General features: G+C 41.3%; 1 protein-coding gene and 1 long non-coding RNA gene across 2 annotated transcripts; both read right to left on the bottom strand.

Annotated features, from left to right (window-relative positions):
* Positions 1-1358: 1358 nt before the first annotated feature.
* LOC149819733 (uncharacterized) lies at positions 1359-4369 on the bottom strand. The gene is made up of 3 exons (XR_016426867.1): positions 3968-4369; positions 2809-2924; positions 1359-1884 (listed from the first exon to the last, which is right to left on the bottom strand). It is a non-coding gene; the product is annotated as an uncharacterized LOC149819733 (long non-coding RNA).
* Positions 4370-6423: 2054 nt separating this feature from the next.
* Positions 6424-26358, bottom strand: LOC149819732 (transcription elongation factor SPT6-like). Its single transcript, XM_089983896.1, has 17 exons — positions 26147-26358; positions 24149-24235; positions 23800-23917; positions 23564-23651; positions 23328-23484; positions 22995-23124; positions 22531-22798; positions 13987-14175; positions 13789-13899; positions 13298-13666; positions 13114-13221; positions 12201-12998; positions 10936-11068; positions 9676-10859; positions 9243-9452; positions 7667-8165; positions 6424-7234 (listed from the first exon to the last, which is right to left on the bottom strand). Exons 1-17 carry the CDS (start codon positions 26178-26180, stop codon positions 6639-6641), a joined length of 5079 nt encoding a protein of 1692 aa, XP_089840022.1. The 5' UTR covers positions 26181-26358; the 3' UTR covers positions 6424-6638.
* Positions 26359-26659: the final 301 nt, after the last annotated feature.

The following is a 26659-nucleotide window of genomic DNA, read 5'->3' as shown; positions in this document are numbered from 1 at the left end:
AAAACATACCCTAAAATTTTTAAACCCTCACGCACCAGTACTCGTTTCTGGCGACTGTGGTACCAGCTTCTGAAAATAATAGAATAAAAAAATTGGTATTTTAAAACTATCGCTGATGGGAACAGGCACAGCCTTATCCTCTTGTAACAAGTCAACTTGGTGAACTAAAGAAAAAATGTAGTTAGCGAAAAAGCTATAAGACGGTCATTTATGAGGGTGGGGTTTGTTACACTTGCACACGAGGGCTCTCATTCTTCCTCTCAAAAGAAAAAAAAAAGATCTCCCTTTCATCAGGATCCAAACCCAACCAAGGAGACAACAATAGCAAGGCTGAGGTCTGATAACCCCTTGGGAAAAGCTCCAAAACAGAGCCATTTAGCCTATCAGCGCAGCTTGGGAAAAAGATCCCAAACAGTCGTTTTCTCTATAAATCCCCCGAGGGAATCCGATCAAGTTTCTCCAGCCAATGCAGAGAAGCAGCGAACATGTTCGTCGTGGAACTGCAATGCTTCCTTCTTGTTTTACCCAACACTGGAGATGTACGTAGCATGTTTGGTTTTCATAAATAGGAAAGGATTGTCTTTTATAATTTACCTGAAGCATGCAGCAATTTTCATGGACTCGCAAGCAAATTTCCCAACTTCGCAAAGATCACACTTTTCATAACTTGGAACAAGCTAACAGTCGAACCAAGATAACTTGAAACCAACCATCAATATTAAAAATATACCCCTATGCAATTTTCGCCCAACAATGTTGAAAGACTAACATGCCATGCTCACCGCATGGCTGACTGAACCAGGAGATGAAGTTTAATTACTACAAATCACACAGGTGGGCCAGTAACAGCTTGTGGCAGCCATACTCAGAATTCTAGGAATGACAAGCAAACCGGCATCTGTGATTGAATATTGTGAATCTTGTTAAGCAGGAGAATGAACAAGCAAGCGCCATATGGGGATGACTACGCACACAGCCAACCTTTGCTTGTCTTTCATTGAATACAACCTACGAGAACCAAGTTTCATATGAATGGACTCGAGTACAAATCCCATGCATATCAAGAAAGACTGGTAGTAAAGATAAGCGCCCTAGGAAACCAAGCTTTAAAGGGTTGTAAAGGGTTATGAAAAGATCAAATCCAGAAACATGAAACCATATCCAGGTTTATTCCACCACTTGGCTAAGAGTCTGGGTAACTTTTCATTTCAGTAACTCTCATAAAAGCATAATCTTTGAAACAAATGTTTGGAATCTGAAGATGAGAGAGGAGCCATGTAGCAAGACATGTAACAAGAACCAATGAAAAACGCAGCATGGACAAAATAAAGTAATTGCTCTAACCTCAACGCGAAAAGGAAGACCAACTATTCTCTCTTCCATTAGAAACTTCGATGCGATGATTAACAGAATCCAGAAGTGAACACTCATACATAATGAAACAAATTGAACTAGAAAAATTATATTAAAAATAATGAAGCAAAGTCAAATCTTCAGCTGAAAAACGAGAATGGAAGATGAGATAAAGGCAGTTCTTAATTGGAAAAAAACGACCTCCTATCTAAGTTTCCCTTAGTTTGTCAATTCCATAATCGCGGTAACAATGTCACCATCAGCCGCTTTGAGAGCCATGACAGCCTTGGCCCTCGACACCCCTGCCTGAGTCATCACAAGCTCAAAGTCCTTGGGCTCAACTCCAGTTTCATCGACATCTTCATCATCTTGCACCGTGGCAGAAGATTCTGGCTTGGAGATCACATGGCTCTTATGCCCTAATTTGTGTTGAATGCTACATATGGAAATTAACTCCATGTTTCCACCCGATTTAGCCAATCTCCCATTCCCATCACAGGGTATACACATAATCAACCAAACACAGCCACTCTATCAGACAATTGAGAGTAAGATGTGGCAAGTCAGTATTCATCAACTTATAACTTCATGCCACTAAATGTAACAAATTGCTCAGCTAGAGAGACACCATGTCCCTTTCTTGGTTAACAATTTCAAAGTTCATATAAAGCATGGAATACACCAAGAATAAGTGCAAAGAATGAGATCAACAGAAAATGATCCATGTTGTGCACAAACCACTCATCGGACCATAAATGCCAATAAACAAGGTGACAACAAGCTGAAAAACAGTTTCTTATGGAAGCAGCTCGCCATGGAATAGATTAAATCAGACAATCATCATGTATTTAAATCAGTATAGAGGGAGTTTCATTTTGCATGGGATAGATAGAACGCATATACTCAAATATAACACTGGACCTCATCATAAAATTGAAAAATTCAATGATTTTTTAACCCGATCAGTTCATGATGCATCAGTGCCAACAGAACATCGACACTCTGAGGAAGATGTCAGGGAGGGGACCATCAGATTCCTCTCAGATCATGATAAAACCAATCAGATTTATACCAAACCACCAATGGCATGTACAACATATTTCCACTTTTGGAACAATCCAACTTGCAATACAAAACCTCTTTGATCACAATCTTTTTTTCTTGTGATGTTTAAGAAAATATGATGAAAAAGATGTCAATTTTCATACAGTAGTAGCAGACGACACAGTCAAGCACTGTGGGTGGAACAACTAGAAACCCCGTTATAGTTCCACTCAGTCATAAGGTTGTAGATGATGAAATAGTTAGATCAAAAAACACCAGGTCCACATCTTACATTAATACAATGACTACGAAACCTAGTATGCAGCCATGCAGAAGAAGATGATGACTTTGACGTAGGTGGTAATGACAGCCACCAGGTTTGGTCCAAGCATGGTCTCATCTTGTTTTTACCTTTTTCGATAGGCAAGCTGGGGGATAAAACCCATGAATTTCAAACTTGACACCTCGGTTATGATATTCAACCTAACCATCCAGCTATCATATTCAACCTCAAGCAGAGTTTCCACCTAACAGAGTTCAAAAGAAAACCAAAGTCACATTTTTGGCCATTGAAAACCTAAAAGGATGAAGTGCAAGACCTAAAAGAATGTTTTAAAACTACTAAAAGAACTTGATTAAAACATCTTGAGAAATACCCACAGCATGATCTTTTTACAAACAACCGAAGCATCTGTACACGAGGTGAAAAAATCCATTTTGAATTCGGACTACAGGCCCATTGGAAAAAAGATAGAAATGTATCCGAAGTTATCACAAACAATTCAGAAATTATGAGGAAAAGATTCAAGATTAAGAATTGCAAATATACTAACAAAATTTCTTGTAAAGAAAACATGTTCTATAGATGCTATCTGACAATCCTGAGTGTCTGTCATGCATCTCAAAGCTAGAATGCACAATATCGCATCTGCCCACGGCCCAGGGATATCATGAACAGGCAAGCAGTCTCTAAACATTTAGTACACGCCATTACCTTTGCAGAATATGGCAGCCACGATATATAACAGAAGAAAAAAGAATGAACAAATATTATAAGCATCCAAGACAAAAGAGCACCACCAAAACCTTGAATTCACAGAACAAGAATCACCACCAAAACCAAGAATTAGAGAGGGGGAGAGAGAGAGCATCGAACGAATTGGAATGAGAAGAAATTAAAGATCAAACCACATAAACTTCAAAATCGAACATAAATAAGGGGGATAAAGAAGATGCTATAGCATTCTAAAAAAAATCCCATTCGCAAAAGATGCCGAAATTTCCGACGATTTGACATAAAAAAGCAAGAGCACGTCACCAATAGGAAGCACCCCAAAACTCCAAGAATCGGTAAAAAAAACAGTAATTGATAAAAGATGGAAAAGCTTAAGAATTTAACGACATTGATTCAGCAAAAAAAAGAATAACGCAAATGGAACACCACAGCATCCGAAACCCTTAAAAGTTGACAAATTTACATAATATAAGAGAAACTCTCGGGCACCCAAAAACCTTAAAACAATGATAAACCTCTACAAAGCCCAAAAGAAAAAGGGGGGAAAAGAAAAACCTTACATCAAGCTTCTGCTATTCGAGATGAGTAGCGAGAAGCTCTTCTTGAGTCATGGTGGCCCTCCGGTCCCTTTCACAGAGAACTAAAACCCTAGAGAGAGAGAGAGAGAGAGAGAGAGAGAGAGAGTACCGCTTTGGGGGATTTACAAAAGTATACCCTAGCTCTTCTTTCTCTTGCTCAAAGTACCCTTCTTTAATACAGGAATTCGAACTTGCCATAAAGGCGCTTTGCCTTTCATCTGTTATGTTTCTTAGGGCCTGTTTCTTTCAAGGCATTTTTCATGGGAAAATGCCATGCTGACGGGAAATTCCCTACTTTTCCCCACGATTGATGAAGCAGACACCACATCAATGGGAAAAGAAAGGTTCACATTGACGGTTGTGAGCCTCAGCTTTTCCTTCCCCTCGTATGAAAAATCAATTTCGCGCCTCTTCCCATGTGAATGGATTTCTATGGGAAAGCCATCCTGGCAGAAGTTTTTCGAGACTCGTGTTTTTTTTCCATCAACGGGTCTTCCCTCCCATAGGAATGAAAGCGCTTTTCGTTTCAGCATGTGAGACAGGGCTTGCGGCTAGGAAAATGCCCACATCGCCCTTTCATGTGGAGAAGGGTTTTCCCAGGGCCCCTTCTCATTCCTCAACCCCCCAAGGGAAGCCATTTCATATGAAAATGGCTGGCCGGGCAACGTAAGTGTCACCCTTTCTTATGGGAAGTGTTTGTTTCAAGTCCCGTGGGAGAAAAGGATGTTTTCTCATGAAACAGATGCCTCTTTATGGGCTGTTTGTTCCGTGCTCTTTCCCATGAAAGAGGCCCTTTTCATTGGAAAGAGCTCCTCTTTTCTAATGATAGCGAAAAACAAACATCTACAAAAAAAATATGTTTTGGGTTCACAAAAATAAATGCGAAAAAAAACTTTCCTATCAAAATGGGTTCACACATCTCCCATGGAGGAACACACTTCCTCTTTAGGCGTCCCTTTCAAGAGAAAGTGGCTTCTCCTGAGTGTGGGTGTAACAAACGCCCCATTGCACTCGTGCCCAAGGGAAGCATCTTTCATTTGAAAGGACTACTTCAGAAGGAAAGTGCTTCCCATGGGAGCACTGGTAACCATTTTGACAGGAAAGCTGTCCTTTTTTTTTTGCATTTATTAGGTGGGTTCCACCACTGTTTGCTTCACACTTTCTAATAAAAAAACTCTATTTACTAAGAAAGAGAGCCTCTTTCACAGGAAAGATCATTAAATTAACGCCCCCTTTAAAGGAGATTTTCAGAACGGCAAGTAGCGGTAAACAAGCACTAGACATCTAATACATCCCGATCAAAGGAGATTCGAGATCCACGTTTTAGTTGAGATTTAAACTTTGTGTGCACACACACGCTCGCATGTGTGTTTGTCACGAGTATTGGTCTCTGCAATTTTCTTGGAGAAGCAATTAAGGTTTTATAAATCATGACAATTTTGATAAAATATCAGCATTAAAAATACCAAAAACAACAAAAAGATGTAATAACATTTTTGCAACAAGACAAAGAAATTGCAAAAGGCCTTTTAAATATAAAAATTAAGAAATATAGGTCTGGTTTGAATTATAGAAATGAGAATATTATCAAAATATATAGAGATAGTGCATTATGACATCATCTCAATATTTTTTATTTTTTATTTAAAAAGTATCACGCTATTTTTCTCTCTATTTCTATTTTTACCATATATATCCACAGTATCAATGACTGGTGAGTAGTCAAGGGGATAATGACAGCTATTGGAAACGGATCTGATCCTTTAGGACACCCAAATCCTGTCTTATGAGATCGGCCTGGCATGAAACATCCCACTCAAACCCTAAGTTCTATTGAATCAAAGCCCTAACTTATAATTATTAAGTATCCAGAACACCCTTAGGATGCGTTTGGTTTGTGGATTTGGGTATATTTGGACTTCGAATTCCTATGAAAGTTATCTTTTCCTATGCCATTATTGGAAGAATTTTGGTGGGTTGGATTCCAATTCCATCCAATCCCCAAATCCAAACACACCCTTAAGCATCCTTTGATAACTGACTTGGGATAATTGAAGTGGGAATAAGGCACCTTTTCTTGTTCATGTTCACTGGATTAGAACTCAACTGTTCAATTTTGAGCACCAAAGCACAGGATGTGTGTGAATACCTCCAGATGCAAGCTCCAGCTACTATTCATCAAAAAAAAATGTCATTCATTTTCTTCACTGCCTTAATAAGCAGATTATTGACCAATCAGAGAAACCTCAGTTCAGGTGGCGAGACCCAGGAGAAAATGATATCAGGTCATATAGCCATCCCTCTCGCCCACCCAGGAACCTGCTGCTTCGGCATTGCAAGCAAGAGACACAGGCAGAGTATCGGACTTTCTATGTCCTTCAGCTTGAACGCATTAAGCCAATCCACCTAACCAGATGTGTGGAGCCCTTGTAGGCAAACCAACTCTGCATTTGAGACAAAAGAGTGAACTCCAAACCTGCTTTTTCAGCACCATGTTCCAAAGCATGCCCTCATGGAAACACGGAGAATATTGTTGGCATTGAATGTTTTCTGAACCTGACCATAAAGATGCGATCTGTACAAATCTTTTTACTGTCAACAAAAGAGAGAGAAAACTCTAATTTCTAGCATTCTTGCACCCATTAAGGTCATGTTTGATAGCTAGTTCCCTGTGTTTCACGGGACGAAAAAGACGTCCAGAACGGTTTTTCTAACAAACATTGGACGCGGCGGACACCATCAGCTCCACCGACACGTCCAATGTTTGTTACACCAGGCGCATCAGGATCACCATGCCATCTTCCACCACCTCCACCTCCACCTCCACCCCACCCACCAGCACCACCACCATCACCTCCACCGCCGCCAGTTGACAAACCATTCCCACCATTCTGCATGTCTTGTGCCGGATCTGTAACAGTCCACGTGCCCATCTTTTTGGTAGCCTGCCAACCTTCATTGCCAACATCAGGGCCTGAAGCTGAGAGACTTTTCGAACCTGTGGGTTCCCACTCACCGCTGCCGCTGCCGCTGCCCCAGACACCACTGCTACCCCAACCACCATCTCCGCCATCCTTTGAATCTGAGCTTTGGCACCACTTGGAAGTAAAAGAATCCTGTCCATCGGGTTGACCTCTGCCTCCCGTTCTTTCGCGCCTGCCATGTCCCCGATCATTCCCATATGGCCTGGGCAACCCACTAGGATGCCCATCTCGACTATTTCCATTCCTGTAATCACTTCTACCTGCCAGTGCAAAAGTGAAAAGTACAAATTCAGACTTAAGAGAAACTTTTGGCCGAAAAGAAAGAGATATGCCCACAAAGAACAGTATTGAACTCTTAAACAAGTAAAGAGCTTCTACAGCTTCCAAGTGCAAACGTGCAATCTTTTTGAAGTACTTAGATGACTTCACAAAGTATAAACATATAACAAAGAAATCTAAACAGCAAAAACATTAAATCCGCTCTGATCTTTCAATCAGAGCTTTGATATTATCGTAACTGAGGATCAAAAGATGAACTCAAGAGAAACCCAACAAGAAAGAAATTATGACTTCTACGACAAGCCACAGGGGGGGGGGGGGGGGGAGGGGGAAAATTTTTAATTCAATAATGCTCCATCCACATTTTAGTTATAAGACAATCCATGAATGCCACATGCACATAATCCAAATACCTGTTCGTGAAGCAGGTGATGAAGATCTATCCCTATCTGAATGACCTCGTGTCTTCCAACCAGTATCCCCGCTGTTGGTTGTGGAACCACCACAACCACTGGCAACCGGACCTCCTCCACTCGCTGGGCTTCTCATTGGAACCATCGCAGCAACTGCACGAATAGGTGGGACACTACCATTCTGCAGATCATCAATATGCTTCTGAAAGTATGACACCAACCTGTCTAGGCTTTCAAACATCCTGGACCTGAACTTGAAACCCTTTGGATAGAGACCAATGTATTCATGATGAGGGTTAGTGCTGCGTATATAAGATAAAATGAAGGTCCCGGGATGCTCCTGTGAGACCCCAAAGCAGTAAACTATTCGCATGGGGTACTCAGACTTCTCCATTCTTAAAAGGTCATCAACTTCTGTCTTGGAGCCCCTCCTAAACTTGCGGTAACCAAGCATCGACCTGAGGTTGGCTACTAAAGGGTCAACATATCTATCCATGACCTGCAAGCAAATGAGCGTGGTGCCAAAAAAAAAGTGATCAACTTATTGAATAAAGGAAAAACATGAGAGAGAGAGAGAAACATAAGTTTAGTTCGCCAGTGCTGAAATAATTAAAGATCAAGACAAGAATTATCATTTCCCGAATCTAAAACCCTTTTCAATCCACTGCTAACCAGGTCCAAAACTGATAACCAAATCCACCTCCCCACACGGCCAAATCCACTTCTGCAGGAAGAGTTTCTAATGTCTTCGCTACTGGATGAAGCATTCAAGGCTACAGTATAAGATCATAATACAAGAAACAGAAGCCATGCTTATAGCTTGCCAAGAAAAAAGTACACAGATCCCACAAGGGCTCCATGGACCCTTGTGTTGTTGCTTGCTTGAAGTTTCTGGTGCAATAAGTGTTCCAATCATATCCATCTTTCTATACTGATATTAAATGGGAATCCTCAATACCACAAGAGATGGAAACAAGGATAATACTTTTTGTGCAAAACTCTTTATATGATTCTTTTCACCAAATGGGAGTGACTCCCTCTCACCCCATCCTCAAGAATTCCATCTCCCTTGGTTAAACACCAATACACAAGCCATCCTCATGAGAAAACAAGCACAAAAGAAATTCCTTACAAATGGAAATAAAATTTTCACAATCTCATGTGAGAGCATAAAGACGTTCAGAGTTTATTACCGAAAGGGTTATTTGGCCTCTGTTCCAGTATGACATCCAAAATATGAACAAGTTTTAAGAAAAAGAACCCATAACTAGAGAAAAACCTGAAAGAATTGATGCAACTTCCAAAACTCTTATCAATTAGTGTCTCACGAAAAGGGGAGGAAAAGGAATCATACTTCCCACAAATTAGAAAAAAAAGCAACATCTATTGTTACATAATACTTTTGGTTTTAGTAGTGGGCACTAAAAACGCAAGATCTGATTTTGTCGCATTTCTTGGGGGAACATTCAAAAACTCAAAATCATCTCTATATGATACACTGTGAAGTGGACATTCATATCCCAAAGCAGCACCAGTAACAAGTGTAGAGGCAGAGAGAAATGGAATGTGTACCAACCTCATCCAAGTCCTCAAAAGTATCTTCGCCAATTTTTAGTGTTTTCCCAAGACGAAGCAGGCTAGTAATATCCTTGTGGTCTTTGTCACCTTCAATAATGTCTTTATGAGCATATACTCCATCATGGACTTTTAAAGTCAACGTTAAATATTGTGGCCCCCTAGAACTAGGGCGAACAATGCTTTCACCAGCTTCCTTGTCTGAAAGGAACTGCAAGCCACAATTGACAATGAAATGACAGTTAATATGAAAAGCTAAGTATCCTATAACTCCAGGAACAAAGTTAATTCTTGAAAACCAGCAATAAGCTGGGACTGGGGATCCATGAGTCAATTGACTAGGAAAACTGGGAAAGAAGAAAAGAAATCAGTAGGACTGTGCATGTGTATGCATGCACATAAATGTGTGCATGTATATATGTATATATGTGTACCGTAATAGCTTCATCAGCAGTAACATTTTGGAAACGGGGATGAACTATCATTCTTGATTTGAATGATTTCTTTGCAAGCTCCTTCTCCTTGCGAGCTTTATCCAGATCACTTTGGAGACTGTTTTCATCTTCTGCATAATATGGATCCCTGTTAAGCCGGTTTTGCAACCCGTTGTTCCTCAAGTGACTTCCTTTGCAGGTAAGTATAGCCTGGTATCTGTCATTCCGGATGAATTTAACTTTGCATGTGAGTATGTTGCCCTCAGTTACCGTCTCAGTCAGTTCAACATCCCGATCATCTGAGAAATCTTCCTTTGAAATCAAGCCTAACAAACCCGATTCAAGTTCACAAAATACGTGTTGGCCTTGCACTCTTCGAACTGTTTCCTGGACAAGTCTTCCTTCAGCAAGAGTATCTTTAGTTTCTCCAGAAATCATATAGAATTCCTCGTCCGGAGTTGGTTCTCTATAAGGAGTACGCCAGTCCAGGAATCCATGTAGCAACTCCATTTTTATATCATAAAGAGTCTCTCTTTTGCTAGTTCCAAGATGTAACTCAATGCTTCTACTATATTCATCAATATCAAGTAAGTTTAGCCATTTTGGTTTTTCCCTGACATGCTCAATTGCCATTTCTCGTGTGTCTTCATCCATATCATTAATATCCTGATTCATATCTTCTGGGTAGACATCCTTTGCCAGTTTTCGTACAAGATCATATGATTCTGGATGAATTCTTGTGTCATCCAGCAAGTCCAACACATGATTTCCAAGGGCAGCTTGGCCACTACCTCGGACACGCAAAAAGCCAGCAGCATTCATGAACACATTCCGCTTAAGGACTCCCAAATTCATTGGAATCTCTTTTCTACTACAAATACGCCCAGCTCCCACAACGGCACGCTGCAATGAAGATGCCTTTCTGGGGCCAAGGCCTGAGACAAATTGTAGAGGAGAAAAAAGCCATTCATGGCAAGCAGCCAAGTTTACATCAATACCCACTTGATTGGTGACATCGACCATCACCTGCTCAATCATCTCGTACTTCTCATCAGGAGTAAGGTAGTTCTCCAGAGGATTGAGCTTCCAAGATAATATTTCTCTCCCTGGACCACAAAGTGTAGCGATCATGGCCAGAGGACTTTGCAAGTAACGACCAAGAGCAACAGCGCGCCTCACAATACCTGCCAAACAAGAAACACTTCAACTACTAAACAATAAAATCAGCTCATATTAATTTGATAAAGATTAGAAAGTTACCCTGCTGTGCAGGCAATTGATCCAGGGAAACTCGAGAATTTTCATACAGACGAGGCAAGGACTCATCGCCATAAACGACATTTAGCTCATCCACTACATCATGGGGATAATCCTCAATAATTTTAAAAATTATCTGAGCAAAACAAGCCATGAAATATTAACTTATCAGATGCTTGAGAAAGGAACCATGACTAGAACTCTTTTTTGTATGCAAGGATCAAATCATCAGCAACTTGAAAAACTAAAAATATTCTATGTTCGACGAAATATAATGAATCCCATGAATAACTTGGCCTAAAATATCTTATAATTGGAGAAGGTTCTCTTTTCTCCCATAAGCATGCTTCTATGGGTAATAGCTAGCAGCTCTAGACCAGTTCAACAAATAAGCCATATTTCCAGAACAATTTTCACTGTTTTCTGTCCAGAAATACAATGAAGGTTAATTTACTCCAGAAAAGCTCAAACAATCCAAAGGAACTCCTATAGGGAGCAAAGCATATTGTTGATGTCTTTCCCAGCTTTAAAATATGAAGGAAATAGGAAAAGAGCTGTGACATAGGTATGGGTAAAGGCAGAAAGGGTATGACACAAGGATTTCTAACGGCATGGGGATATGGCTATATATTTTGTTGTTTTTCTAAAAAAATTTATCTTATATCATAGTTTTGTGTCTTAGTCACTTTGTTTGACTAAACAAAGGCAAACTGAAAGATTTTAAGATCAATCACGCTTTTGAAACATAATCATCAAAATGTTAAGGCTGCTTTTTGTGAATGGATGAAGAAATGGGACATTGGGTATCAGCCTCAGGTCAGAGCACGGTCCAACCCAACTTGTAGCCACGTCAACGCAGGCACTGGCTTATAAACCTACATGTCACAACTCTTCGCATTGGATAGGCATGCATCTAAATCCTGGTTTTTAACAGCCTGTTTAATAGATGTATCTTGTGGGGACATTGGTCAAGAACTTCCCAACCTCACATTCAATAAGCCTTTAATGAAGCCAAAGTTAATAAAGAAACTTTTCCAGGTAAACTGTTTAGAGAAATGAAACAAAGACAGATAACACAGAATAAAGAAATGATGTAGATAACCGAAGCCATCATGAAGGAATACTTAAACATATACAGGCCAATTCTATGTGCTTGTTCAAAATATTTCATCAATAACAATGTTCAGGACTTGTTTATATTTTATTCAGTTTCATTTTTTAAAATGAAATTGAATATATCTAACTTATTGTGTTGTTTTAGTGTGTACCTCAAAAATATCATCCTTCAGACGTGGACAGGACAAATTTACAGCTCCCAGAACAACGACATCTGGTTTGTGTTCAGTCATGAACTTCAAAACACGTTCTTGGTCCATTTTCTTGCGTTGCTGATGACTGGCACTCTGAGAGCGAATGCTAAGAAAACCAGTATACAACACATCAAGAACTTCACCTAATGAATCTAACATTACAAATGTTGTGGCTGGTTTCCCAGGACCCCAGCAGCAAGCCATAACTCGTGGTGCACCCTCCTCAACAGAACCAACATCATCATTATCTGTGGCCCGGGCCTCATTGTCTTTCCGTTTATATGGTGCTACCGATACCTTACTCCACAACTGTCTCCCATAATCCAAGAATAACCAGCTCTTAGCTCTAGAAGACAACAGCGATCGAGTTTCTTTTTCCATTGATGGAAGGAGGAAGCCAAACAAAGCATCCTTAATGATCAATTTGCGTTGTTCATTCCAAAGCTGTGCACATCTACTAACGCTATCACTAAGATAGTTCTCATAAAAATGTTGCTCTAGTTTTACAATATCAGGGTGTCTTATAGTAACTTGAAGAAGTTTCTCCTCTTCAGCCTTTTGGATAAGGAGCCATTGCGCATCATGAAATTCAGAGACAGGCTTGTCACGCAACCATTTTACACCTGAAAGGGGGTGGAAAGAATCTATAACTGCACTCCCCTCATTAGTGGGCCTCGAGGAGACTAAAGCATGTTCAACATACAGATCACGAACGTGCTTCCGAACAGATGGTTCACAACTAATCTCCACTGCAGCCTAACAAAAAGAAGAAAAGATGCAGACAGAAACATAAGAATTCAATTACACCAGGATACAAGAAGTCTAGAAACACAATATGCAAGAGAAATAAAGGCAAATATGTTATCCATACCATGTGCCTGGAACCTTTGAGGACGTCTTGAGGAGTCTCAAACTCTCTGCACTGGAATTTTAATGCCACTTCCTCAGGCGTTTCCCTGGAATCAACCACTTCCTCACCCTGCAAATGGTTTAAGTGAGCTTATCAACATACTCTGCAATTAAAAAATAATTACTAGGCAGAAAGGAATTCATACCATCTCTTCCAGTTCAAGCCGTTTCCCAAATTTCTCAGGACTGAGCCCAAACATGCTTGCAGAATCACCAAGGCCAGCCTTGCGGCAAATACTATAGAGAGACTTTCTCCTTGGTCTCTTGAACTGTCCTTCCTCTGTATGCACTTCATCAGAAGGGAAGTGCAAGTTAAACTTCAGATCAATGTCATCAACCACTCTCTCAGAATCCGCATTCTTAAGCATATCGACAAGCGACTCAAGAAGCTTCTTTTTAGATGGATCAGCACTAGATTCTTCATATGCTCGTTTCTTGTAATATAACTGTAGAGAATTCTTCCTCTTTTGAAGAAGAAGCCACTTTTTATCCAAGTTATGAACAGCCCAGAGCATCTGCACATAATACTTGCTACCATGTGAGCACATAATCGAACTGGTTCAAGAGCCAGAAAATCAGTTCATGCCTAACGTTTTGCAAGCAGGTAGCTGCTTGCTCTAAAGAGCAAGACAATCACCTTATGATACTTCAAATGAGGTCTATTGCCTTCAGCCCCTGCAGAATCTTGATCTGGGTCTTTTAACAGGCTGAGACATAGCTCCTTCCGATACATAGCAATAAAAGGAATCTGAAATAGAAAATCCAATCATATACTCATCATAACCAAAACAACAGCATTCCCTTGAATCTGAGACTCTGCAACTTTAAAGCTCACCTCAAACTTCTGTACATGTAGCATCCCCAGAACATTGGCGATGTCCTCTCTGTCAATCTCAGGGATTGCAACATGTTGCCCAAACAGACGAGAAATTGCAGCGCCCGTTAGCTGACTCAGAATCCAAGCAGCCTCTGCCTGTATGTTCTCATCATCTTCAGGAACAGAACCAACCATTTCTTCAAATAACTGCAGGTTAACAAGCCATTGGTTAAAATTATGAGAATGCAATCACAATCGGAAGTTCAAAATCTGCAATCTGACTTGGGACTTGACTAAGTCACAAGTTAGATGGCCCTATATCAACAAAGCTTCTAACCATTTTCTTGTTTCCCTGAGAGCCTCTACCAACAAAAACAACTTGAGATAAGTCACCAAGTTCCATGCTGATGCAGCGCAGGGATTGGCTTAAAACTTACTCGATTTCAGAAGATGATGGCACAGCTCCCACGGTCGTGCGAAGTGCAGAAAACCAAAAGAATAATCACCGTAAAATGACGGTGCTCGCTTTATTTCCGTAACACTTTAAGCAACAATAGAATGACACTAATGAAAGAGAAATAACAATGAAGGAAACTAGAGTCCAAAGGAAAAACTGCAGAAAAAAATTATCAGAGGTGGCTGCTGAAACTTCAATCATGTCTACCCACGCAACCCTAGAATAGGGTATTTAAAGAATGCAAGTGGACTCGGGTCTCGAGTCCCGTCCTGGACCCGAAACGTCTTCACTCTGCTGATGGATCTGGGATGCCCTGGGTCTTCCCTCGTCTGGAGTAGGTATGCAGGGTCACGTCCCTACATCGAGGCACCTTGCCCGCGATCGGATCCAACTCCTGGGTCCGATCGTCCATCCCCTTTGGGTCGGGTTCCTTGGTCATGCCTCGGTCACGCGGTACAAGCCCGATCCGGTCCTGCTCTGCATCATTCTCCCCTGGTTGGGAAGAAGTCAGCTCTGACGACTTGTTGTCTCCACCGTAAGCATATAGATAAGACACATTGAAGATAGGCGAAATGTGCCAATCTTCGGGCAGTTCAAGGAGGTAGGCATTTGGACTCAATCGCTGGAGGATCTTGAAAGCGCCATATTTCCTATGACTCAATTTACCATAAGTACCCACTGTGAAACGCTCTGGACGCAGGTAAGCCCAAACTAACTGACCAACTTGAAACTGGACATCTCGACGACCCTGATCTACGAAAGCTTTGTAAGCTTCATAACTCTCAACAAGTTTGGCTTGGACCTGCCTATGTATATCACGCATGTACTCAACGGCATCAAACGTGTCTGGGGCTGGGTCTGAAAGACTCGACACAGGTGTTAATAAATCTACTACATAGGTTGGTGACCGCCCATAAACCACTTGAAAAGGAGACTTGCCCATGGACCGATTGATGGAACTATTGTATGCGAACTCGCTTGCAGCAAGACTAGAGCCCAAGTTTTTACATTTTCACCAACTAGACTCCTTAGTAGGTTCCCTAAGGTACGGTTCACAATTTCGGTTTGGCCATCGATTTGTGGGTGGTGTACAATGCTAAACTGGAGTTTGGTTTTCAATAAGGCCCACAATGATTTCCAAAAATGGCTCATGAAGCGAGTGTCACGATCAGAGGTGATCGTGTGAGGCAATTCATGAAAGCGGGCCACATCCTTGAAGTAGTACGAAGCTACTAACGAGGCGTCAGTGGTCCGCTTACACAGAACAAAAATAGCCATTTTGAAAAACCGATCAAAAACAACTAAGATGGAATCAAAACGACGCAACGTTCTGGGAAGGCCCACAATAAAATCCATGAAAACATGTTCCCAAGGTCGCTCAGGGATGGGCAACAGAGTATACAAACCACTATTCTGACGTCGACCCTTGGACACTTGACACACTCGACAACTTTGAACAAACTTGACAACATCTTTGCGCATTTTAGGCCAAAAGTATCGTTCATCTAGCAGTGTGAACGTCTTATCATGTCCAAAATGCCCAGCTAGTCCCCCATCATGTAACTCGGAAATCAATTGAAGTCTAAGAGAATGCAGGTGCACATAACTTATTACCGCAAAAGAGGTAACCGTTATGTATGACAAATCGTGGGTCTATCATGCTATTAGAGGAAAGCCACTCTTCCCAAACCTGCTGGAAATCAAAATTTGTTGGGTACAATTCTTTGCACTGCTCAAACCCAATGACCTGCACGGACATAGTCATCAAAAGCCTATTCTTCTTGCTAAGTGAGTCTGCTACTTTGTTCAGAGTACCTGATTGATGGTGAATAGTGAAGGTGTACTCTTGAAAGAAGCTGACTCACTTGGTATGTCTAGCACTCAACTTCTTTTGACTATTCAAGTAATTCAACTCCTCATGATCTGTGTACAAGACGAACTCCTTATAAATGAGATAATGTCTCCAATAACGAAGGGCTTGTACAACGGCGTAAAACTCGACATCATAAGTGGAGTATTGGCACCTTGCCTGAGTAAGCTTTTCACTAAAGAAAGCAATGGGCTTGCGGTTCTGACTTAAGAAGGCACCAATTCCCACTTTAGAGGCGTCGCACTCAACCTCAAAGACTGCGCTAAAATCAGGAAGGGCTAGGACGAGGGCACTAGTCATTTTCTCTTTGATGAGCATGAAGGCCTTTCTCGCGGCAGGCGTCCAATGGAAACTAGTACCCTTTAAGCACTCTGTGATAGGGGCCATGAGGGTGCTGAAGTTTCTCACAAAACGAAAGTAGAAAGTGGCTAACCCGTGGAAACTACGGATCTCTCCTATAGTCTTTGGGGTAGGCCATTCTACAATCACACGGACTTTGGCGTGATCCACCTTAACTCCATCAGATGACACGATAAAACCCAAAAATACAACACTTGACGTCATAAACTCACACTTTTTTGAATTAACATAAAACTTCTCCCTCCTTAAAATCTCTAGGACCTGACGCAAATGACTTAAACGATCAGACAAAAAAGAACTATAAATCAAAATGTCATCAAAATATACAACGACAAACCTCCCTATACAAGGACGCAACACTTGGGTCATCATGTTCATGAAAGTACTCAGGGCATTTGATAACCCGAATGGCATGACTAACCACTCATACAATCCATCACGTGTCTTAAATGTCGTCTTTCACTCATCCCCGTCTCGGATACGGATTTGGTGGTGCCCACTCTTTAAATTAATTTTGAAAAAAATAGAGGCACCGGACAACATATCAAACATGTCATCCAACAAAGGAATGGGAAAACGGTACTCAACAGTGATGTGATTGATCGCTCTACTGTCGACACACATTCGCATAGACCCATCTTTCTTAGGAGTGAGCAGGGCGGGCACTGCGCAAGGGCTCATACTCTCACGAATAAAACACTTTCGTAGTAACTCTTGCACCTGTCTCAACAACTCGATGTGCTCGGATGGGTTCATGCGATAGGCAGGGAGGTTAGGCAAACTTGACCCCAGGACAAAATCAATGGCATGTTGCACCACCCTCATCGAAGGCAGGCCATCGAGAAGGTCGTCTGGCATAATGTCACGAAACTCCTCAACAAGGGGCGCAATGTCCGCGGGAACGGGCAACGACGTACTCATAGACGGCTTAGCCACCATGGCATAACAATAACCATTCTCCCTACAACGGCTCAAGAAAGTCCGGTATGATAGGCCCGCAAGCCGGGGAACTCACTCAGGTTTATCCACAGTGGGAAAACCTGTTTCCTTGATAGGGAGAAGGATTATTTTATGACCCTTAAAATTAAATGAGTATGTGTTTATGCAGCCATCGTGAATGGTCTTGCGATCAAACTGTCAGGGACGTCCCAAAAGAATATGACACGCACTCATAGGGGCTACATCACACCACACCTCATCGTGGTAATGCTCCCCCATAGAGAATCGAACGAGACAACGTTGGGTGATGGGCACCTTGTTTCCCCTCTTGAACAATGTCATCATGTATAATTGGGACAATTTCTCCATTTTCAGGTTCAGGGTGGACACAACACTCTCGAAAACCATATTCTCCTTGTAGGCTCGCTTGGCATGGTCTGAAGGCACGAACTTGGACTGCATCAACCTTTGCATCTCTTCCCATGTCTGCACACGCTCTTGCCCCTGTCGTTCCCTCGACCTTTGCAGCTCAACCCACCATGTTTATGCTAGGCCCCTCAATCGAGTGGACGCTAGAGAAACACGGCGGTGCTCAGCCACAGTGTGGTAGTCGGAAAAAAATTGCACAGCGTAGGCCCAGTCAAAGAACTGCTCGGCATTGAATCGTCTCGCGAACTCTAGAAGGTCCAGCTTCACCCCGTAGGTGGAGGGGTGCTCTGGCGCTCTTTGTTGACGAAGTTCTACCATTCTTGCAGGGTGCTCGTTCCAAAAGGCTTCATCGTCTATCATGGCAGCGTCATTTTCGTCACGGTATTGCTCGACTGGAGGCTGGTATTGGCGAACTCCCATGACGTGTGGTCGGCGCTCAGGCCACACCGGTCCCTACTGAATCTGCCTTGGTCTGGCCTGCCTGTGGGTGGGAGCCATTTGCGGTCGGCATTGAGCCACCAGTATAACAAGAGGTACGACTAAAGGTGGAAGGGTTGGTCGGTGTATGGGTTCTAGGTTGGTGGGAATGGGATAATATGGGTTCGGGTTATGGGTTGGGTCAGGGTAGAGGTAGCGTGTCGAGTAGGGTACTGGGTTCTCGATCGGGGATGGGTTAACGGATTGGGTCTGGTATGGGTATTGAGTTTGGTTGGTGTAATACTAGGATGATTCACCTAATTGGATCTGGATCGAGTCAAGTCTTAAATTATTCGTCGAACCCATAATAGGGTAGGTAGGATCAGGGATCGAGTTGTGGTGCGAAAAGGCCCGGTTAGAACTCGATCCTTGATCCATAACAGGATGGGTCTGGTTTTGACCCAGCTCAAATTCAAACTGGAGCTCCGTCCGGGTTCGATATAGGTTTGGGTCGGTATTGGATCTAAATTGGGGCTCAAGACCTAGGGGGTGGGTCTGATTCAGAGCGAACCGCGAATCGAACCCAACTGGGTAGGTCGGGTATGGGGGTTCAAGAATCGGACCCGCTCCTTGGGACCCAAAGGATGGCCTTCGAGATCCGGGTCTGAGTCTCGTTGTCACAAACTTCGGTCTGGACCCTCTCGGGTTTGGACCCATCCAAAGGGATCCCCCTACTCCCGCTCGCGGATGTGCTGCCACAGGGCCTCCACGCACAGGCTCAGGAGGGAAGGGTAGTTCCTTCCTGGGTCGAGCTGACGAACTCGGGTCTGCAGCAGGGTCTAGCTTGATGCTGGGGTCCTGCAGACCACGCCCGGCCTGCGACAGCCACCATGGCTCGAGGCCAGGGTTGTAGCGCACTCGAGACGTGGGGGCGTCCTGACATGATCCCCTGGTTCGGCTGGAAGGTATCGGCTGTGTGATTCACAGCCGCTACCGATTCTAGATGGAGAGAGGGTACCAGATGCAAAATGGTGGCGTGGACAAAATGAAGGTGTGTCGGATGGATTGATTTCAGGATTATTGCATTCACACGATCGGTTGCGCCGTCATCCAGCTCTGCTCTCGTTCTTTGTATTGACGTCATGCATTGCTCCACCGGAAACTCAAGGGCGACAATTCGGCCTGCGACCCCGCCCATACGTTTTGACATGCTAACTACATTTTTGCTTACGCGTAGCAGATTTTCTTGGATCTTGGTCATTATGTCTATCATCCGCATCATCGGATCCTCGTTGCTGGTTTCCTCCCGCTCGTAGGATTGTTCCTCACTTCTTGCGCCATGTCGTTGACCAAGGAGGAGGGTTGGTGCTCTGATACCACTTGATGCAACGCGGGGATCGGCTTCAAATGTACTCGGTTTCAAAAGATGATGGCACAACTCCCACGGTCGTGTGAAGTGCAGAAAACCAAAAGAATAATCACCGTAAAATGACGATGACTGCTTTATTTCCGTAACACTTTAAGCAACAATAGAATGACACTAATAAAAGGAAAATAACAATGAAGGAAACTAGAGTCCAAAGGAAAAACTGCAGAAAAAATTTTCAAAGGTGGCTGCTGAAACTTCAATCACGTCTACCCACGCAACCCTATAATAGGGTATTTAAAGAATGCAAGTGGACCCGGGTCTCGAGTCTGGTCCTGGACCCGAGACGTCTTCACTCTGCTGATGGATCTGGGACGCCCTGGGCCTTCCCTCGTCTGGAGTAGGTACGCAGGGTCACGTCCCAGCATCGAGGCACCTTGCCCGCGATCGGATCCAACTCTTGGGTCAGATCGTCCATCCCCTTTGGATCGGGTTCCCTGGCCGTGCCTGGGTCACGCGGTACAGGCCCGATCCGGTCCTGCTCTGCATCACATGCCCTTGAAGAAAGCCAACTTAGCACCAAGCCACTGGCTGAAACTAAGAAATTAGGTCATTGACATGGGCTAAGAGAATACAGACAACAAAAAGCAGATATACACCCGTCCAACTAGTTCCTACATGACACATTGCAGTTCAGGAAAAAGGTAAAATGATGAGGGCTGAGTTGTTGGTGCATCTGCAATTAAAAGAAAAGTAAAATAATTTGGGGACCCACTTTTTGAGTGGAAAACAAAGTAGATGTATAGGTTCATGAGCTTTCTCCCCAAAATGTTTTTTATTAATTCCTAGAACGTCCTGAATTAGCACAAATGGATGTACAATAACACAGACAAGGTGCGTTCTCAGTTATCTTGTAACTAGTCTTAAATGATAAACTTAGACAATGACGAAAGTCCAAGCTGAAAACTAGGTGATTATTCATGTGCAACTTATTCATTTTGACACTAATATAAGTCCCAGCTTAATAAATATAATTAGCATAAATCAAATGGTATCTGCGAAGATTCCAAGTGAATGTTTGAGTAACATGTAATTAGCTACATTAATTAGAAACAATAAATAGCTCAATACCACATTGTGAATAGTCCCTTAATAGCACTTTCAGTTCACAAAACAAACTTAGATGAAACCAAAAATTCAGACAATCGGCCATGACCTGAAATAGCCAGCCTGGGACGCTCAACTTGAAAAGCTTAGTAAGCTATAACACACATTCACATCTGATGCTACCAAGGATACATTTGGAAGGTGTGATCAATTTCAAATAAAACTGAATGGAATAGGAGTTGAAACCAGTGTTTTAAAACTCGCCGAGTCAACTCGTTGACTCGGCTCGCTCCTCCAGCGAGTCAACCCGGCAAGGCAAACTCGGTTTGCCAAAACTCGGGCTTGACTCGGCTTGACTCGGCTTGACTCGGCCTGACTCGGCTTGACTCGGGCGAGTTTTGGGATGTTTGAAATTTGTTTTTTGAGTTTCAAATTACAGTTTCGAAATATATAAGTGCATATATTTTAACAAGGGTTACCCCCAGATTTTGTATAAAAAAGAAAATAAAAATCATTTAAAGATAAAAAAGCATTTAAATCCATAGAATAAAATCGCCATGTTGTTCGAACTACTGTTCACCCTGTGTTATCAACTTATTCTAGCAAAATATTTTAAAGAAATGATTCTCACTATATATGGCGGGTCAACTGTGCCTATGGGAAGTCACATTTAGGTTTCATCATCCATTTGTTATGTGAACAAGCATTGTACATATTCAAATATTAGTAGTTTTTTTATAGTTGTGCCATTAATATATTTCCTGCATAGTTTTATACATGAGAAAATTGCTTATTTATGTTGATATTGGGCATTCTGTAAACTTTCAATATGCACATATATCCCTGTTTTACATTTATGGATTTGTTAGAGAGGGAATTAAAACTTTTAAAACAAGCTAGCATATATGATTGGCCATTTTAGGAACCTTAGGTAGTAGCAGACTGAACTCATGGTGACCAAATCCTCTAATTCAAATCATGAATTAGTCAAAGTGCTTGTATAGATATCAAATTCAATTATTCAAGCAAACCTCTATAGCTCTTTGCAGTTGTTTTTATATTCTTACAGACATTTGGAGACTATGTTTACTCAAAAACATGGTTTCAGACAAATTATATATTGTTTTTCTTTTAAAATCAAAAGTTAACAAAACCCGGTCCGAGTCACTGAGTTGACCCGCCGAGTCACGAGTCAATAAAGAACGAGTCGAGTTCCGAGTCACGGGTTTTAAAACCTTGGTTGAAACTCATGACTTTCAGTTCATATGAATCAATTTCCCAAAATTGTCTTGCACTAAGGCAAGGTGGACATGATCTATCTTCTCAGGTTTGTTTTCACCATGTTTAAGTGATTCATTTGTACAAAAATAATATAATGGCCAAGTTTTCCGTTGTCTTGGAAATGATGTTTTACTATGAAAAATAACTTTGGTGAGAAAGAGTACACTTTACTTTCTCACTTTCAAAACACGCTCCAAGAGAATAAAATGTCTCCAACTCAAATGTCATACAACTTGCCACAATTTTAACGAGTGTACACAATGCTTAACTTAGATGGTGAGATGTCCACAGGTTTCATTCTAATGTTGCAAATAACTATTGAATACAAGAGAGTACCTGAATCCTCTCAGGCACATCCCTGTCACGAATCTGGTTATCCTTTTCTGACAAGTACTTCTCCTTAATAATACTGGGTTCAAACTCATCCTCAAGTCTTTTTTCTTTCCAATCACCCGAGTGATCAATGCTGATACCCTTTCTAAGTCCTTGCTTCCGAAGCAAAAGAAGCTCATCAACATCGCCAAATATATCATGAGCTTCTTGCAGTGCAGAAGATGAGACTCCTGGAGCCCGCCTCAAAATTTTCTTCTTTGGCCTCCTCTTTCTAATATATGATTCACAACAATTGAACATGTAAGTCAAGACATATCCATAGACAGCAACTGCATAAACCTCTCATGCAGGCAGAGAACACTTTGATTATGAAATGCATGTAACAGATACACATATACATACATATATATGTATGTATGTATGTATGTATGTATGTATGTGTGTGTATAAAGGCACACAAAGCATACCTCATAACAACTCCATTCTCATCAACTTCTTCTTCATCAACAATAAAATCAGCCATTTCATCTTCTTCGCCGATATCTTCTTCTACATCTTCTGGTAAATCCTCCTCTTCAGCAATATCCTGTGGAACCCCTAGTGACACAATCATCATACTCATTTATTGACATAATAAAAAACAAAATAGAAAAAGATAGTCTGTGTATATGCTGGTGCATGCATCCATGTGTTTGTGTGTGTGGTCTACATGTGTGTGTGTGATAGAGAGAGAGAGAGAGGGAGAGATTCTTTTTTGGTATCACTGTTTTCACTTCTACCACTCACTCATGATGGGTTACCTTCATCATCACCAAATAACCTGCGCTTCAGTTTTTCTTCAGCAGTGCGACCACTTCGATCGATTTCATTGATTTCTTCTTCATCAGAAAAGCCAGACCGCTGATCGTGCTCATTATCCCGACCAGCTTTCTTTAGACGCTTAAACTTTTTGCTACCCTGCATATATACATGTCATGTGAATGACATACTAAATCAAAGGAAGGAAACTAATTAATAAGCAGATTATAAAACTGACAGGCTTGGGCCGATGAAATCCCGTAACATTGGCCTCCTGAAGCAACTCATAATCGTCTTCATCAAGTTCATAATTTTCCTCAGTCTCTCTAAACCAGCAGAAAACCAATAAGAATCTTCCAGAGTAAAATTACAGGTATATACTAGCTTAAGCAAAAAAATCCATAAAAGGAAAAGGTCAAAAACAAGGTGTTCAAAGCATTTTTACTGAAAGAGAAAGAGGGATGGTTGAGAAACCTTTTCCTTCTTCTCTTCTTCTTCTTCAATCTCAACTCCTCCTGATCTTCCACTTCTTCCTCTTCCTCTACATCATCGACAATGAACCCATCCTTCTCATACTCATCTTGTCCTTCTTCTGTACATTATTACATGTAAATTTAGATGCATATTCAAAATCAAGGAAGAAAGTCAGGAATACCAAATAAATGAAACTATGAAAGTGAAATCCATACTTCTAAAATAAGATATAAATCTGAAAACACAAGATCTAGAGACCTCTAGGAAAATCCAAATATAGGCATTAAGCACCTAAACATCACACCAACACTTGAATAGGGGAATAAAGGAATAAAACACAAAATTTCACCTTCTTCATCATCCTCATCTCTTGCATCAATGTCTCCAGCTTCAGCATCATGACCACCACGGATGTCATCCTCTTCCTCAAATTCATCTGTTAATGAAGTCAAAATAAAAATAAAGAAAAAATGTTTTCTTTCTATATGGAAGGATATTTCTTAAGTAGAGAATATTATTTGCAACATTTAGATTTGGCGTCTGCTAATCTAAACAAGGACGAGAAGGAGCTTTGCCACAAAAGATTGACAAATTTGGGAAAGCGACAAGAATACACAATTAAAGATGGCACACATTTAAACCAAAAACAGGATGTTGTTCTCACAAATATGAACATTGAACACTCACATCAAAAGAAACTTTAGCATCACCAGGGAACAACAAAATCCAGAGCTGTTGTAAAACAAAGGATCTTGACAACAAAAAACATGTTTAAAAGAAAAAGGTCATATGGGCACAATTACAAAAAAAACACAGGATGATACTTTAAACCATCACATGACAATTATAAACCCAAGGACAAAACAGTCTCGCTACTAAAAAAACAGAGAAACAAAATGAAGGAAGAAGAAGAATACGAAAGCAGAAGAAATTCATCAAAATATATGCAAAATCTATGGTGTTCATAAAAGGAGCAAAATATGTAAATAAAAAGGCAAAATAAAAGAAAAAAAATAGGAGGGAAAAATGTACTGATTCTTTATGGAAGTGCACCTTGAAATCAGTCATCAGTCCATCATTAGAATTCACAACAAAATCCATTTCAACAAATATAATTGAGAAGTACAGGCAACTTCAAATTACAAAATTGGCATGTTAATAAAATTAGATTGTAATAGCATGGCCAACAAAGTTCAGGCCACAAAAATAAAGTAAATAACTTTTGAATTGCAATTCATGCATGAAGAACTTAAACCTCCTTGCCAAAATAATAAAGGGTACAATAAAAAAAATTGAACCTTTGAACTTATTGTTGGTCTAGAAAAGCAACCTCTAAGACAGGATAACACTGAGAGAATTAAGAGGTACAAAAAGAAATCAAAGAACACTTGTTTGGACAACAAAACTTTGTAAGAATAAACAAATACGAAATAAAATTCATGGCGGGCATCTAGAAGACGAGAAAGCTCGTGAAACTCGTTACTAAAGCTAATGTCCCCATGCTGATATAATAGAGTCCATATTCATTTTCCCCGAGGAGGAACCATATCCCAAATCATACATATGCACGTCAGAAGGACCAGTTTGGGAGAACGATCACTCTTTCATTTCATCGTCAATGTCAAATACTCAGACAAATATGTGGGGGAGATCCAGAAGATGCCGGGTCGTTCATCCGCTTGGCTAGTGAAACACGAGCTACTTCATAGATCTTTGGGATTCGATTACCAAGGAATAGAGACTTTACAAAGAAAGTTCAATTTATCCAATAACATCACAACACGGTGTTGGGAAATCAGACTTAGGTGAGACGGAGACTTATTAAACTCCAAATTCGAGAAGCACGTGAGAGGTTATAAAAAATTGGCTTCTCAATCAATTTCTCCATCGTTGTAATAAAGCCACCAAGCAAGGGAGAATCCATTTAAGCTCACCAAAAAACTTGGGGAAGAAACAGTAGTGGTCATGAAGAAAGAAAGCGACATCGACACCGCGCATGAAAAAACCAGAACACACCCAAATGGTCCGGCTTTATTTTCTCACAACACAGAGGCATAGTGAAGGGGGGAAACCCTAAATAACACTGGAGATTTAAGAGTGTCGTGGAATCCGCAACCCCGCCGTTTTAATCGCAACGACATGAGAAGAGAAAGCAATTATCCCATGAACCCCACCTCTTACCCCAATCCTAGTGGCTCTTAGGAGCTTACAAACCCTAGGGTTTTGAGTTCTGGGGTTTCGGCACCAGCACTGGTGGTGAAACTACGAGCTAGTGGAGAATGAAACGAACAGAGAATTGCATAAAAATAAAGCAAGAAAGAGGGCTAATAGGGATTGTCCCGCGTACCTTCCTCGTCCGAGATCACGTTTCTTCCCCCCATTTTGCAACACCCTGAAGAAGCGAAATCAGCAATAAACCGAAGAAAGAAAACCCTGACGACGAAGAAGAGGGCCGAACGAGAGACCCCAAATCCCTATTTTATAGGGAAATTGAGCTCCGGCAGCGAGCGAAGGAGGGAGAAGAAAAACCCTAAGAGAGAAAGAGAGGTTTTGTTTTTCGATTTTTTCGAACAAGAAGAAAAAAGAAAAAATATCAGAAATTTTCAAAAAACTGGTACAACATTTCGGTTATTTCATTTAGTTGCCTGTTTTTATAATTTATATTTCAAAGACACGCAAAACCTGAGAAGTAAACGGATCGGATTGGGCACCCGTGTAGGCATTACTAAATCTGCCCTAACTTGAATATTATTTTACCTAGATTAAGATTCAGGTTCAGAGTTAAATAAGAAAATGCAATGTTAAATTTTGATTGGACTACATCAGCCAAGGTGGCCCGAGTGGCAGCAGGCCTGGGGAG

The sequence above is a fragment of the Nuphar pumila genome, chromosome 12 (genome assembly GCF_984573655.1).
Source record: "Nuphar pumila chromosome 12, dmNupPumi1.hap1.1, whole genome shotgun sequence".
Lineage (NCBI taxonomy): Eukaryota > Viridiplantae > Streptophyta > Magnoliopsida > Nymphaeales > Nymphaeaceae > Nuphar > Nuphar pumila.
This window is presented reverse-complemented; position numbering and strand designations above follow the sequence as displayed.